We start from the raw sequence: 14,020 nt of genomic DNA, 5'->3' as shown, positions 1-14,020 counted from the left end.
TGTGTGCTGTGCATCTTACTGAGAACAGCTTCCACAACATGAGGGAGTACAGTGCCGGATTCGCCAAAATCTTTTGTTGAAAGACTGAGCAAGGGGCGTGGCAGTACTGAAACACCGTCTAAGCTGTTCTCCAATCACAACGCACTGGGACAGCTAACCAATCACAACACATTTTGTTTTTCAGAAGGCTGACCTTCATCAAAGCCGGAACTAATCGAGCCGTTTGTGCCAGGCTGGGGAGAAAGCTATTTTAATAATGTAAATTATGTGAAAAATAAAATCTCACCAAGCATGAGAGCATGTTCTAGTACACCCCCAAAACAAAATCAAGACTTTGTAAAAGAGCATAATAGGACCCCTTTAAATACATTTTTAATTATTTACATAAATATACAAAAATAAATGTATGAATAAATTTAATAAAAATTGTATTTGTTTGTTTATTTGTTTTCTGCAGGCTTGGGGCTCCATCCAATAGATCCATGTATTTAACAGCTGTGGGCCTTGATACCAATGGAGCAAACTTGCCAAAAACATATATAGATGCATATAGAGCAACGAGACATTTTATAAAATGGTTTTAATCAAATGATTATTTAAAAAAATTATTTGTTGAAATATAGGAAACTAAAAGTGCATGATCTATATGCATAATCTATGATACCATAAATATTGCAATTTACAATAAATCATGCATTTGTTTTTAAAAGGTTAAAACACAATGCAAAACGGTATTCTGTACAGAATGCATGTCCTAGCTGTGATTTCAAAAAGCTGATATAACTCACTGACTTTTGCTAAAATTGCTAGAGCTGAAAATAACTTCAACTGAAAGTAGAATTGCTTGTTTACCATTTTAATAATTCACATACACAATGTAGCCCTATCATATCATTTATTCATTCATTCACATTCTCTTGTCTGTTTCTGCCAATATTTTGGAATCAGCAGCTAGAGGTCGTTATTGGACTAGAAATGTAACACAGAACACTGAATTCTGTGGTGGTGGTATTAAAAAAAATAGGAATTATTATTATTATTATGTTTTATCCTTGAAAATGTGTTCTCCCAAAATAAAATGAGACATTAAAAGCACCTCAATGGAGATTACACACAATGTGTGACTGATAACAAGTGTGGAGTTCGTAAAATGCAATATGTCTAGTGTTAGTTAGTTAGGGATACGGTTAATTAGTTTGGTTTGGGGGTTAGGATTAGGATCGGTTAGATGAAAAGATTAGAGTTAGTTAGTTTAGGGTAATGGTTATCGTTGGTAATAAGATGCATTGGTAAGATATAGGGTGGGAACTTTTTATTATTATCGAGGGGTAATAAACAATATGACACCTAGACATCTACAGTCTGAATAGCGTTCTGTTTAGATGGTCTATAGTTAGTTAGTTGGTTAGGGTTAGCTGGCGGTCTACGCGTGAGACATTAAAAGCACCTCAATGGAGATTACACACAATGTGTGACTGATAACAAGTGTGGAGTTCGTAAAATGCAATATGTCTAGTGTTAGTTAGTTAGGGATACGGTTAATTAGTTTGGTTTGGGGGTTAGGATTAGGATCGGTTAGATGAAAAGATTAGAGTTAGTTAGTTTAGGGTAATGGTTATCGTTGGTAATAAGATGCATTGGTAAGATATAGCGTGGGAACTTTTTATTATTATCGAATAACAAGTTATTTGCTAGGGGTAATAAACAATATGACACCTAGACATCTACAGTCTGAATAGCGTTCTGTTTAGATGGTCTATAGTTAGTTAGTTGGTTAGGGTTAGCTCGCGGTCTACGCGTGTTCCAAGGCCACGCCTCTTTCCCAACATCCGGGACTTTCAGCGCGAAGCTGGAAAAAACACCTCAGACTACCTGGAACCAGTCCATTATTTCTCGGCATTCCCCGCCATTCGCGGCCTTTTGTAAAGGAAATTAAACTGATACTAACGGTGGTATGCTGCTTTTAGGCCTCTTGTGACTTAACACGAGCAGCTTTCTTCAGAAGTTTTGAGGTGACGGACGGTGTCAGTTTGTGGCTGTCACGCAGGCACGCGCACGCGCACGTATCGCGCGCTCGATCTCGCTGGTTTGCGGGAACGCGCCCGGGTCCCAGTCAGTCAGTCAGAACCGACCCGAGTCTCGAGCGGAATACTGGCGGACAGAAACGGTAAGAAACCGGCACTTACGGGAGCCAACTGTCATGAAAGTCCAGGCAGGTCACTAAATCGCAGTGTGTGAATTAACGGCACAAGACTTGAGTGACATTTACACACTTTATGTCTTTAAGGACGAGCTAGCAAGCTAACCGCTAACTAGAGTCATAAATATTGAATTTTACTTCGCACATTTATAATTAATAATAATGATATATATATATATATATTTAGCTTCACGTGGTGGATACTTAATCTGTTTACTGAAGCGCACTTGTTATTCATTTGTTTTCTGGAAAATGAAGTGCTTTAAGTTAGTCTTTAACGCAGCTGAATGAGTGTTGGTTTATATTTAGCGCCTCGGCAGAAATATACAATTTTATGTATAGGTTTATTTACATTTAAATGTACTTACGACGTCCTGACAGATTCAACATTGATTTATATACATAATAAGACAAACATGATACGCACAAAGCTTTAAAACTACTCTTATTTAGGTGTCATTTGTTTATATAAATAATGTGCTTGTTGTCATTGTATTAATTAGCTGCCAAAAGAGCACATAAGAACAGATGAGGCTGTTTTTCCTTAAAGAATCAATCTAAACCCATTAGTCGTCCGTGCCAGTGATATTTCTCTGCTTTGTCACATTATATTATGAGGTTCAGTTGTGTGTCTGGTGTTCATCAGCTCGGAGTCCAGACACACATGACTAAAGCCTCTATTTGTGGGTGTGTGAGATGCCAGGCTTATCTAACCTACATTATCTAGCCTACATTTGAAATATTTTATGAAATAACACACTAAGATGCTGAGTTGAGTCTAAGAGACCTGCATAGGAAATAATGCAGTTATCTCTGCTGTATGTCTTTGCTGTGCGCTATTAGATTGCTTATTGTCGCAACAGACGGGTCATTAAGGATATATTTTACACAAATAGACCACCTTTGGGAAACAAGACCATAAACATCTAATTCAGTGTTTTCTGTGTGCACCGTGAAGTTGCTGTTGACATGGGGACGCCAGGATCAGGACGAAAACGGGCCCCAATTAAAGACCGTTTCTCAGCCGAGGATGAGGCTCTGAGCAGCATCGCCAGAGAGGTAAGAGCTGTTCACCTGCGACCCGTTTATCTCACTCGTGTCATTTTGTGGCTGGTGGTTTCCTGTGACCACAATAAAGGAGGCATTCACCCAGAAACTCACCCTGATGTTGTTATTACAAACCCAAACAACTTAATTATGCATATATATACAACCAAAATCATATTTTGGACTGTAAAGCAAATCAAAAGACAAAATAGTCATACTTGGAGAGAAACTGACCAAAATTCAGTCATTATTTGCTTTAACTTATGCCCTTCACTGTATCTTACAAATCTAATTTGCAATTCCACGTGCATGTCTGGTTATATGACACAAGAAGCAATTGCTTTTACTGTCATTGATGTCAAACCTTTTTTGAGTTTGACTGCAATTCTGTAGACTTTCTCCTTTTGTTTTCTACAGCAAAAAAACGTCGTATTGATTCGGAACAACAGGCATAAATGAAATAATGGGTAAACTGATCCTTTAAAACACCATAGAGCAATGTGTTTCTGTCATTGTACACAAGCTAAACTGGTAGGATGCCCCATTAAATAAAAAAATTATATATATATATCACACACATACTGTGTGTATGTAAATATATATATATATATTTTTAAACAAAGCCCTATCCATGTTGTCATATGAACATGCAGTGAGGATACAGAAATAAGTTTCACAAACCTTATGTAAACAAAACTCCGGACATCACTAAAAGCTATGATAACTTTCAGTTCGGTATGAGAGTCAGATGTTGATTCTGTAACCGCTCTCATTGGATTCAGTATATTTGTGTAGCAGTGTTTTCCCATCGTTCTGTGCATTCTAAATGGGTAGGATAACGATACTCCATCAAAGACACTGGACAGTACTAAAGGTGCTGTAAGCGATTTGCTTCTTTGAAACTACTTGACAGATATTACAGGAATATGTGTACCTGCCTCTGTGACAGCCTAAGGCTCTGTAAACCGTAAAAAAGGCTTAGGGTAGCAGCCAACACCTTGAAATCTCTCCAAATAAGCTCTCCATCTGTCAATCATTGTGCCTGTTTGGGTTTGCTGACGTTGAATTTGCTGGCATGTCTTTAAAGGGTGGTGTTTTAGAGAGTATAGTATGATATAGTGAGGATGTGGAGCTCTTACTGCACTGTAAAAAATGACTGTGAATTTAACGGTAAAAGACTGTAAAAATGCTACAGTAAAAACCTGTTAAATGGTTAACGGTAAATTCCCCTACTATACACAGTGAAAAACTGTATTGGACATTACATGTATTTGACATAAATTTTACGGTAGTATACCGTAAATTGACATTCCCAGAATTCTCTGCGTTACATTTCAAATTTGATGTTTTTTTGTTGAAATAACTATGTTTCTTCTTAGTTATTTCTTATCAGTTTTGTATATTAGGGTTGTGTGTTACACCTAATGTTGTTAAATGAATTTTTATTGCATTATTTCAGTTTCATGTGTGTTACCATGATGGTGTTTGTGTGAATGACACTGTGCACCTTCTATATGTGCTATTATCTAAAAGCTGCTTGTGATGGGCTTTGGTTCATCATGTGACTTTCTCATCACCACCTGCATTTGGTGGTTATCAGTGTATTACAAAGGTGCAAAACAGATTTCAGTACTTCAATAGGTTGGTATATTAACATTATATCAGTTAATGAAAATACGGTATTTAACTGTAAATTTAAGTTAAAACCGTAAAACCTAAAACGTTGCTACCGTATTTTTTACGGTAAAATTCCGGCAACCACAGCTGCCGGGTTTTTACCGTAAATTTTACAGAATTTTTTTTACAGTGTGGAGAAGGAAAAAAAAAACATGTCAGATTTATTCAAAAACCCAAACTAAGCAAAAAAATATGCAATTTCAGTTGTTATTTAATATTTAAATGGCCAAAATGTTGAAATTCTGATCATTTATCATGTAAATCAATGAGAACTTTATAACACTATAACAGACTACTTACATAAAATGCATATAAATGTCAGTTGTCATGATATATCTTCCAATAATACGTCTTAAGATTATTAAGATATTAAAGTGCTTAGTTTTATGATCAAAGCTCTGTTTTTTTATTGTGGGGGCAAAACTGCAATACAAATACAATACAGTGATGATTGAGAGATGTTCAGATAAACACTTCTCAAAAGGCTGATGTATCATATTTGATACTTACATTTGAACAGGATTTTTTTAATTTTGCAATTTTGCAAGTTGCTTCAGTCCAGTAAGTGTTTATCTTGAAATGTTACTAACAATATAAAAGTTATCTTTACATTTACCTTGTAAAAATCATTAAAGATTTCAGAGCAGCATGACATGTGTAGGTGGACGTTCTTGGAATTATACTAAAAGGCATTTTAGTTGCTAAAAAGTATGACTATCAGTCAGGCGGCAGAAGGTGTATAGAAGATGCAAAAATTTTATATTAATAGTAATTTGGAGGCCTTAGAAGTTCATGTATCAAATATGATACAGTAGGCTTTATGGGGTCAAAGGTGAACGTCTGCTATTTATCTAATCTCTGCATCTAAGTCTGAATAGTTCGGATCTGCAGTATATTGTTGGTCAGTCCCTCATAGACCTGTTGTGATGTGTCGATATGTTGACGTTCAGGTTCTGTCAGTTGGAGCTGCAGCTGATGAAGTTTGACTCACAGCTTGAGCAGGGAGCAGCCAGTATGGACTTGTCTTAGATTTTTCAGCAGCACACATGGTTGAGGCCATCACTCTTACAAGCAGAAAACTCTGACTACTATCAGTGCTGTGCTCTGGGACTCTTCGAGCTGAAATTAAATTGTATGACCCAAATTTATAATTACAGAGCCCTCATGTGACCAAATGGGATGACCTTGTCTCTAAGTCAGATATCATGAGTGAGAGAATTTGATGTCTGCATCCTTTTTCTTCATTTGAATGCCATGTTCATTATATAACTGTAACATATGCATTTCTTGTTGCTGTGATACAGCATTAGCTAAAGCACAGCACGTTGTCAGCGTATTAATTACAGTACTGTCAACCTTTTTTTGGCAGTTCCCTTTAGTGTAGCAGAAATGACTGATTTCATCTTAAAAGGCACATTAAATAAAAATGGACAATCATTATTTTTAATGGAATATTGCCGTTTTTATTATAAATAATTTATCTATGCACATCATTATATCTTTAAAATATTTTCAAGTTCTCCTTCCTATCAAATCAACTTTTCTGATGATTTTCACCTATTCTTTTTTCTTGTTCGAGAAGCTATTTAATATGTGAAAATAAGGAAGACAAGATGATTGCAATTTCCATTTTGTGTTGACTTTAAAATAGGTGTTTGATATAAATAGCAGGACTTTTCTGCTGTGGTTTAGTAATGGGAAGAAAATGGTTTCTGAAACATATATATATATTTTTTCTAGTCAACTGTTTGTTCAGTCTGTAACATGAAGGAAATGAAAGTCATTTCCTTCTGATACTGTCACTGAAAAAGCTAAATCATGCAGCAGTATCTCCTGAATATGGACCATATAAGGATGTTTTAAAAGAGGAAACGGTAAAATCTAAAGCTGTCCTGCAGAGTTGTCCTGCAGAAGTGAAACTGAAAGAGAGGTCTGGCATCTTGTCCTGAGCACTGCAGGAGTTCATGTACTTCTCAATCCATGTCAGTCAAACGTTTTTACAGTTAAGAGAAGCTGAATTACATGCTGGTCCATTGCATTAGGATGTAAGCTACTAGATCTACTGTATTTAGAAGTGCAGGAGTCACTCCACCCATGCAGTCCAAAGATTATGAATCACAGTCTACCTACAACACACATAAAACTTGGCTTGTTTCACTGAACCTGCCTTTGGACCCACCCATTTTGTGCCTGCTGCAGAGGAAACTCCCTAATGGTTAGCAGAAGTCTGTCAACTGAAAGCATGCCATTTGATTTGTCTGTGCATGGTCCAGGTTACTGGGGGTGAATTTGAGCCTTGCAACCCCCTGTTGAGGTCACTTATGTTACTGGCCAGTCTTGTCACTTTCAGAGGCCAGTGATTTGCATGGTCCATTAGCCACAAAGCAACAGAATGAGATTAGTCCTCTCATCTTGGAGAATCTAGGGCAAGGTGTGATATTTCTTTAGCTATTACTGCCTTGCACTGCTGTCTAAGGTTTAATGTGAGGTTGGAATAGGTCAACATACTGTACTACTTTTATGCTAGGTGTAATATTCAAAGTGCACACCTACTTTATGCAATGCAGAAATACTTTTAAATTTATTTCTTTATTTTTATTTTTAAGTACATTTGTAGTACTTAAGTCCATAGTCAATTGGATCAGTTCAGTGTTAGACTATATAATGTTACCATTACTTTATGCACATAAACTGCCTCAAATTGTTTACTGGAGATTAGGCTTGCCGCGATAGACGAAGCTGACGGTGATACCGGTGTTAAGCCGCAACACCGGATACGCCACTTGCCCACCGCGGCACCGACCCCCACCGTCGTTTTGATTTTTGTAGTAATAAAAATAATTTAGTTCAGTAAAAGAACAGACACTACAATTAAAAACTGAACGCGGCTGCTCAATGCGTGCCGAACGACAGTCACATCACAGATCAGACTTCATTTCTCCAGTGAGGAGAGTGAGTCGAGCTGACTGACAAGAAGAGTGAGGTGAGGTGAGACAGACAAGATGATGGCGGATGATTTAGTTTCGAAACGAAATGCAAAGCGCCTGTTTGGCAATATTCTGGATTTTGAAAAGCCTGTTGACTTTTGCCGTTTATCTAAGGTGATTTTGGAAGTTTTTTTAAAACATTCGTTTCTTATTTAATTGGTTCCACAGTGTTTGCTGATTTTTACTTTATTTAAACTTTGTGTAATTTATTTATTTTATTTGACATCAAGGTGTATGCTGTGCCTCCAAGCGTTCTTACTCGTTTTGCTAATAATCTTTCTACGTTTCTTATTTATTTGATTATATATTATACATGTTTACTTACTATTTCCAGTTTTGTATACCTCTTTAAACTTTATGCAAGTTATTTGTTATTTTATATTAGGCATAGCCTGCCCTATAGCATGGTGTATTTTTATTTGTTTTGTTAATAAAAGTTCTATGTTTTATATATACGCTAAAGTGAGTTTGACGTTGTATTTTGTTGTTGCATTCAAGCAATTGACGCCGAACTGCCGCTATTTAAAAGTTAAAGTAAAATGCACATGCCACTTTTGCAAGCTATTTAAAAGCGAAGGAAAGCGAGAAAAAGAGTAAACGCCCCCGCCCCCACGGTGATACCGGTATTACCGGTGTTGTCACACGTCCATTAACCGATCACAACCCTACTGGAGATGTCCACATGCTAATTTACATATTCTACTAAAATGAAGGCTTGGCTGATTAATATTAATTTTGTAAAGTGACTTGTAGTTTCAGTGGCCTAACTTCTTGGCCAAAAGACAATCAACTTAAATAAAATCAGACATCACTGAAAGTATCATAACTTACAGTTCAGTAAGTGTGTCAGATGTTGATTCTGTAAGCGGTCTCAGTGGATTCAGAGAGTTAATTCTGTCAAGGATTTGTCTGACTGACTCAAACTGGCAACTTGTGAGTCTTTTTGAATGCTTCATTAAAAGATCTGGCTCATAAGTCAGTTCGTAAATCAGACTTCAGTTGTTGTGCTTTGATCTGCCTGCAGTCCACAAAGACAAGCCAAGTAGAACAACATATTTTCTTGCCATTATTTTTATTTTTTATCAGACTTTTTATCATATGCAAGTGGTGCAAAATAGACTGTAGACTACTACAAAGACTACTTGGACTGTAGAGTCTTAGGGGGCTTTCACACTAGCACTTTTGGTGCGCACCCTGGTTCGATTGACGTCAAAGTTCGGTACGTTTGGATGATGTGAATGCTGTCTTCTGAACTCAGGTGCGCACCCGCGAACCGTACCTGAGTCCGTTTAAAAGGTGTGGTCTGGGGTACGGTTCAAGTGAACTCCGGTACGGTTTGCTGCTGATATGAACGCAATCGTACCAAATTGTGGAAGTGAACCACTATGAATGGCATATTATTTGATAAAAATGTGTGTGTGTGTGTGTTTCACTCACTTTCCTGAGAAGCGTGACTGACCCGCTGCAAGCAGACAGCTATATATCTCATTTCTGTTCGCCTTCTGCATTCTTTAGAGCATTTGCAGTACATTCGTAAGACAGACGTAAGTGCCGTTATGTACTGAAGCTTTGGAAACAAAACCAACGGTTCAAAAACTATAAAAGAGCAATAAGAGCAATGCTACGCATTTTGCCGCCTTCTCCTGTGCCGTTGTTACTAGGCAATGGGGTAAACGGCTGCTGGCTTGATGACGCAAACGACCCACAGTTTGGACACAAATTAAATAATATGAATGCAGTCCAGCGGAGGCAGGGGGAGGGGGGAGCAATCGAACTCTGGTTCGAACCAGGCAATCGAACCAAGTGTGAAAGCACTCTTAGAAACTTATGCTTTGAGCAGGTGATGAACGATAAGCCGACTGCTCTTTGAATAACGAACCGGTGCAAATATAGACACTTTGCATTTTATTGTGACCTGCAATAAAAAAAGCTTATTTTGTAGTCAAATTAGGCAATATTGTAGTCATCTCATTGGGCTGTTTGCCTATGGAGCTCCTGTTCTGCAGAATACAGTAAGACTGTCTCTCTAATAAATGAGTGGCTATGTTGGAGGTTGTAAAGTAAGTGTGTCTCCCCCCCGCTTAGATTTCCTGTTGCAGTCTCATGACGGAGGCTCTGCTGGTTTATAGATAGAGCTGGAGACACTGGGCTCAGCTGAGCTGCTCTGGTGAGCAGGTCAAACTGTCAGACAGTACAACAGGTGTTGAACACAAGAATCACACACACAGAGCCCACCCTCTCTAACTTCACCATATGTGTAAAGATTTGCCGAAAGCCTTGTTTAAATGTTTGCTGTCAGACTGCATACTTTGCAAAGTCACTGTCAGGTCTGTCAAGGCGTATTTTTATTGAAATGTAATGTAATTAATTATTGTGTAGGGTATTAAGTAAAGTAAGCAGGTCATATTGCACGTGTGTCACATGAGGACTGTGATAGTCAGAAATCATCCACCATTTGTTTACCTGGAATGTGAGTCTGGTGCACTGTGTGTGTGTTGATCTTAAATTAGACACTGCTGCTGAATCATGTTTGTTGTTTTTTTCACCTAGTTAGAGATCAGCCGTACTTGCAGTAGATGTGAATCAGATCACCCCCATTGCTTCAGCTACACCCCCTATTTTACCAAACCCCGCCCTCCAAAAACATGTCAGCCAACCTGAGGTCAGCAAACCCAAACATTTCAAAAAAGCTGAAAAGCGTGGGCTGCTTTTTTGAAGCGCCTAGTGTTGTCACAGAGACGGGTGTGGTTTCCCAGGACACCCTTTTCAGTGTTTTGTTTCAGGACTCTTGAATGCCTTCTTTCAAGCCATTAAATGTTTTCCTAAACAGTCCAGTGAAGTTTAAGAGGGATGCCCTCCCAGCCATGGTTTCTCTCTTCTTATATCATGTCCACCCATGTATTATGTGGCTACATGGAAAATATGACTGTTCCCCCTTTTTTTTCTTATGGGTGTTTTTGGGCATTTATTTATAGGACTGTTGAGAGACAGGAAAGTTGAGGGAGAAAGAGGGCCATTGGGATCGAGACGTGACTTAGGTTTGAATATGGATCCCGTGAACCAGCTGCCCTTACATATATCATCAGCATGTGCACTATCCACAGCTCTGACGTCTATTCTTGTCATGATTGCTCACTTTTGAAACATCAATGTAAAATGCCAGCCTCACTGGAGAAAGCAGTGAAAATGCACTTTCACCATTTCATTCCTGTGCTGTATTTCAAATATATACACTACTGTTCAAAACTTTGGGTCTGCAACTTTTTTTATGTTTTTGAAAGTCTCTTATGCTCACCAAAGCTGCATTTGAGTGAGTAATCAGTCGATTCTGTAAGACGGTGAGTTATCTGAATGTTTCATACAGGACAGATGCAGAATAATGACTCCTTTTTAAAAGACAGAGTGCTTTCTGTTTAGATTGTTTGATGTAACAGCTATTAAGATAAATTCTCTTTCCTCTCTTGTGCAGGCGGAGGCAAGACTTGCTGCGAAGAGAGCAGCTCGTGCTGAAGCCCGGGACATCCGGATGAGAGAATTGGAGCAGCAACAGAAAGAGGTGAGTCCTACAGAGCAGATGGGATGAGAAAAGGCACTTGAACCTCCTGCCTAATGAATAGTGCTGAAGTTGCACCAATGTGCAGTTTCTTAAGGTATTCATAACTCTTTCCTTCATTGATCCTCTGTTCCAAAACCTAGTGAACTTCCTGCAGACGCAGCATTGTAAGGCATTATAGACACACTTTCAACATGAAGGCTGTTCCAAAAAGTTGGCAGCATTATTGATGCAGGGTTGCATGTATCCTTAATGGAGAAGGAAATCTTATAATGTATTGCAACAGGTTACACCTTAGCAAAATGATCATGCAAAACACTATTGAAATACTGAATTGAGTCTCCCATATGCTGAGCACTATTAGTATGACACATGGGTTGCTGCATATTTAGTTACAAATAGATCACCTATGAGGTTCAATTTCACTTAGGATGCTGCCTGTGTGGCATTAAATGGCAAGGCAGCTCACTAGGTTTTGGAACAGAGCCTCTGCATTTCATTCAGAATATGCCTGATCTTCTATATACCATCACCTCTTTTGTTGCAGTAAAGTATAAGTATTGTTTTTAGAGTGGCCTTTTGAATAATTTGCTTGTCTGTTTCATGCATTTTTGTTGAGAAGACAAAGTACGGCTGCTTTTACAAATAGTTCCAGATTCACAACCCAAATTTAGCTAGCTGATTAACTAAGCTCATAAGTGGAAACATGCCTATGACAATACAGTTTGTTTTCAATGGTTGCAGCCACATGTGAATGATTCAGTTATCGATTTCAGCTGTATCTGTCAGTTTTTTCTGTACTTGTGCATTTTCAGATGTTGTAATACACTTTCAGACCTGGTTTGAAGAATATGTTTGCATACTGAAGTACATACTTTGGGTATGAGTAATTGCATGTTAATGGGTTTGTTCACCAGTATGTTTGTTTGTGTTTTTCTCTGTAAGACATTCACCAAAAAAGTACCAAACAATCCACTGTCACATTGAATTGCAATAGAAGTCTTTGTGTTTGTCTTGTGGCTGTCTCTCTCTCACAGCTGTCTTACCATCAGTACTCCTCCTCTAGCAGGAAATGGGGGCAAATCCACCAATGGATGGTATGAGAAAGATTAGGCCAGTTTGGACATGCATGTACTTTCACCTTTAACTAATAAAGAGCTTTCAGATGGGAGTGTGCTAGCTGTATTCTCATACACTCAGTTGTTTGTATGTGACTTTCAAGCATGTTTTTTAATAATACTTTTTACTGCTCTTTTGGGTTTATAAAGGAACCCTTGTGGTCCTGTTGTTGTCTTTAAAAATAGTTTTCTGTTAGGATAGGGATTCACGTTTTTGAGATAGTTTTTTGCACATGACCTATTTGCTTTTGTTTGTGTGTTTGTATATATTACAGTGGTAAACCCATAAAATGGATCTCAGCATTTTAGTTTTATCAGTCTAAAAACGAGTATCTCTATGTGGCCTTTTCTTTATGGGCTGGGTGATATGTTCCTGGTGTGTTTGCAGTGATTTTGCTGACAACATTAAGATATGTTGTGAATATTACAATAATTTTAATGCATTTTTCAATTTTATTTAGAGATGTTTTAATAGCCGCTATGATTTTTAATTAATGTTTTTAAACCCCTGCACTACATATTTCATGTATTTGTTTATTGTATTTTAAACTGTTTATTTTATAGTGTGCATATACATGAAAATATATATTTTTTTAATATAATACCTTAGATAAGCTTGTATGCTTGCCCTGAAATTTGAACAGGTCTTATCCTGGCAGACTGTCAGCAAGTTTAGTGTGTTTAGAGTTTGTTTAGGACCGCTGGTGAAGACTAACACTAACAGCCTAAAACATGCAGCATTCTTTTGTTTAAATTCTGTATCCTTCATTCTGTTCATCTCAGTCTGATACGGAAAAAGCCCATCATGGTCATCATTCCAGTAGCCACAGTCGACGGGTCTGTATCTCCTGATGTTGCTGTCCGTCTCCTTTCTTTCTCCTCTTTTTTTCTTTCGTCTTATTGCTTTTTTTTTTTATTCTCCTAATTTTTCATCAACAGGGATTAAATGATGACACGGCATCCGTCCGGAGTGTCGGAAGTTACAGGGTGTGTCATACTGGAATTTTTTTTCATCAACATATATCGCTTATTTTCTTGTGTAGAGTAAAACTTGCCCACAAGTTGATGTGAAACAAGTCTTATTTGAGACATTTAAACATTAATTGTTTAATTTTAAATATTGGTACATAACATACAAATAGAACGTTGCTCCAGTAATCAGCATATATTTTATTGATCCAGTAATCATAAACTGGAGAGTTAAAAGCCTGTTTAGAAAGGTAGATAAGTGCATTTAATAAGCTATTGAAATTTGAAAAATGAATGTTTTCCTATTGGATTTCTACTTTTAAAGTCAAGTTCGTCATCTTTACGAGACCTGAGCAGTTCTCATCGCTCCAGTCGGGTTAGTTCTTCCAGGAGAAGAGACTTGGTGGTACGTCTGTGTTTGTGTGTTTGTGTGTGTGTGTGTGTGTGTGTGTGTGTGTGTGTGTGTGTG

General features: G+C 37.7%; 1 protein-coding gene across 4 annotated transcripts in view; it reads left to right on the top strand.

Annotated features, from left to right (window-relative positions):
• Positions 1–1,837: 1,837 nt before the first annotated feature.
• The window catches only part of LOC107586082 (leucine-rich repeat flightless-interacting protein 2-like), a 30,390-nt gene continuing 18,207 nt past the window's right edge, over positions 1,838–14,020 (top strand). The window contains exons 1-3 of one of the 4 annotated variants that reach the window (XM_016273315.1): positions 1,838–2,167; positions 3,159–3,259; positions 11,381–11,467. In XM_016273315.1, the coding sequence (XP_016128801.1) occupies positions 3,170–3,259; positions 11,381–11,467 (177 nt within the window). In that variant the 5' untranslated portion in view covers positions 1,838–2,167; positions 3,159–3,169. Of the gene's footprint in view, positions 2,168–3,096; positions 3,260–11,380; positions 11,468–14,020 lie in introns of all 4 variants that reach the window. The other 3 variants (XM_016273316.1, XM_016273317.1, XM_016273318.1) reach the window with 3 other exon arrangements.

Source organism: Sinocyclocheilus grahami, unplaced genomic scaffold (genome assembly GCF_001515645.1).
Source record: "Sinocyclocheilus grahami isolate Dianchi unplaced genomic scaffold, SAMN03320097.WGS_v1.1 scaffold77.1, whole genome shotgun sequence".
Classification (NCBI taxonomy): Eukaryota; Metazoa; Chordata; class Actinopteri; order Cypriniformes; family Cyprinidae; genus Sinocyclocheilus; species Sinocyclocheilus grahami.
The sequence above is the reverse complement of the archived record's forward strand: the minus strand, read 5'-3'. Positions and strand labels throughout refer to the sequence as shown.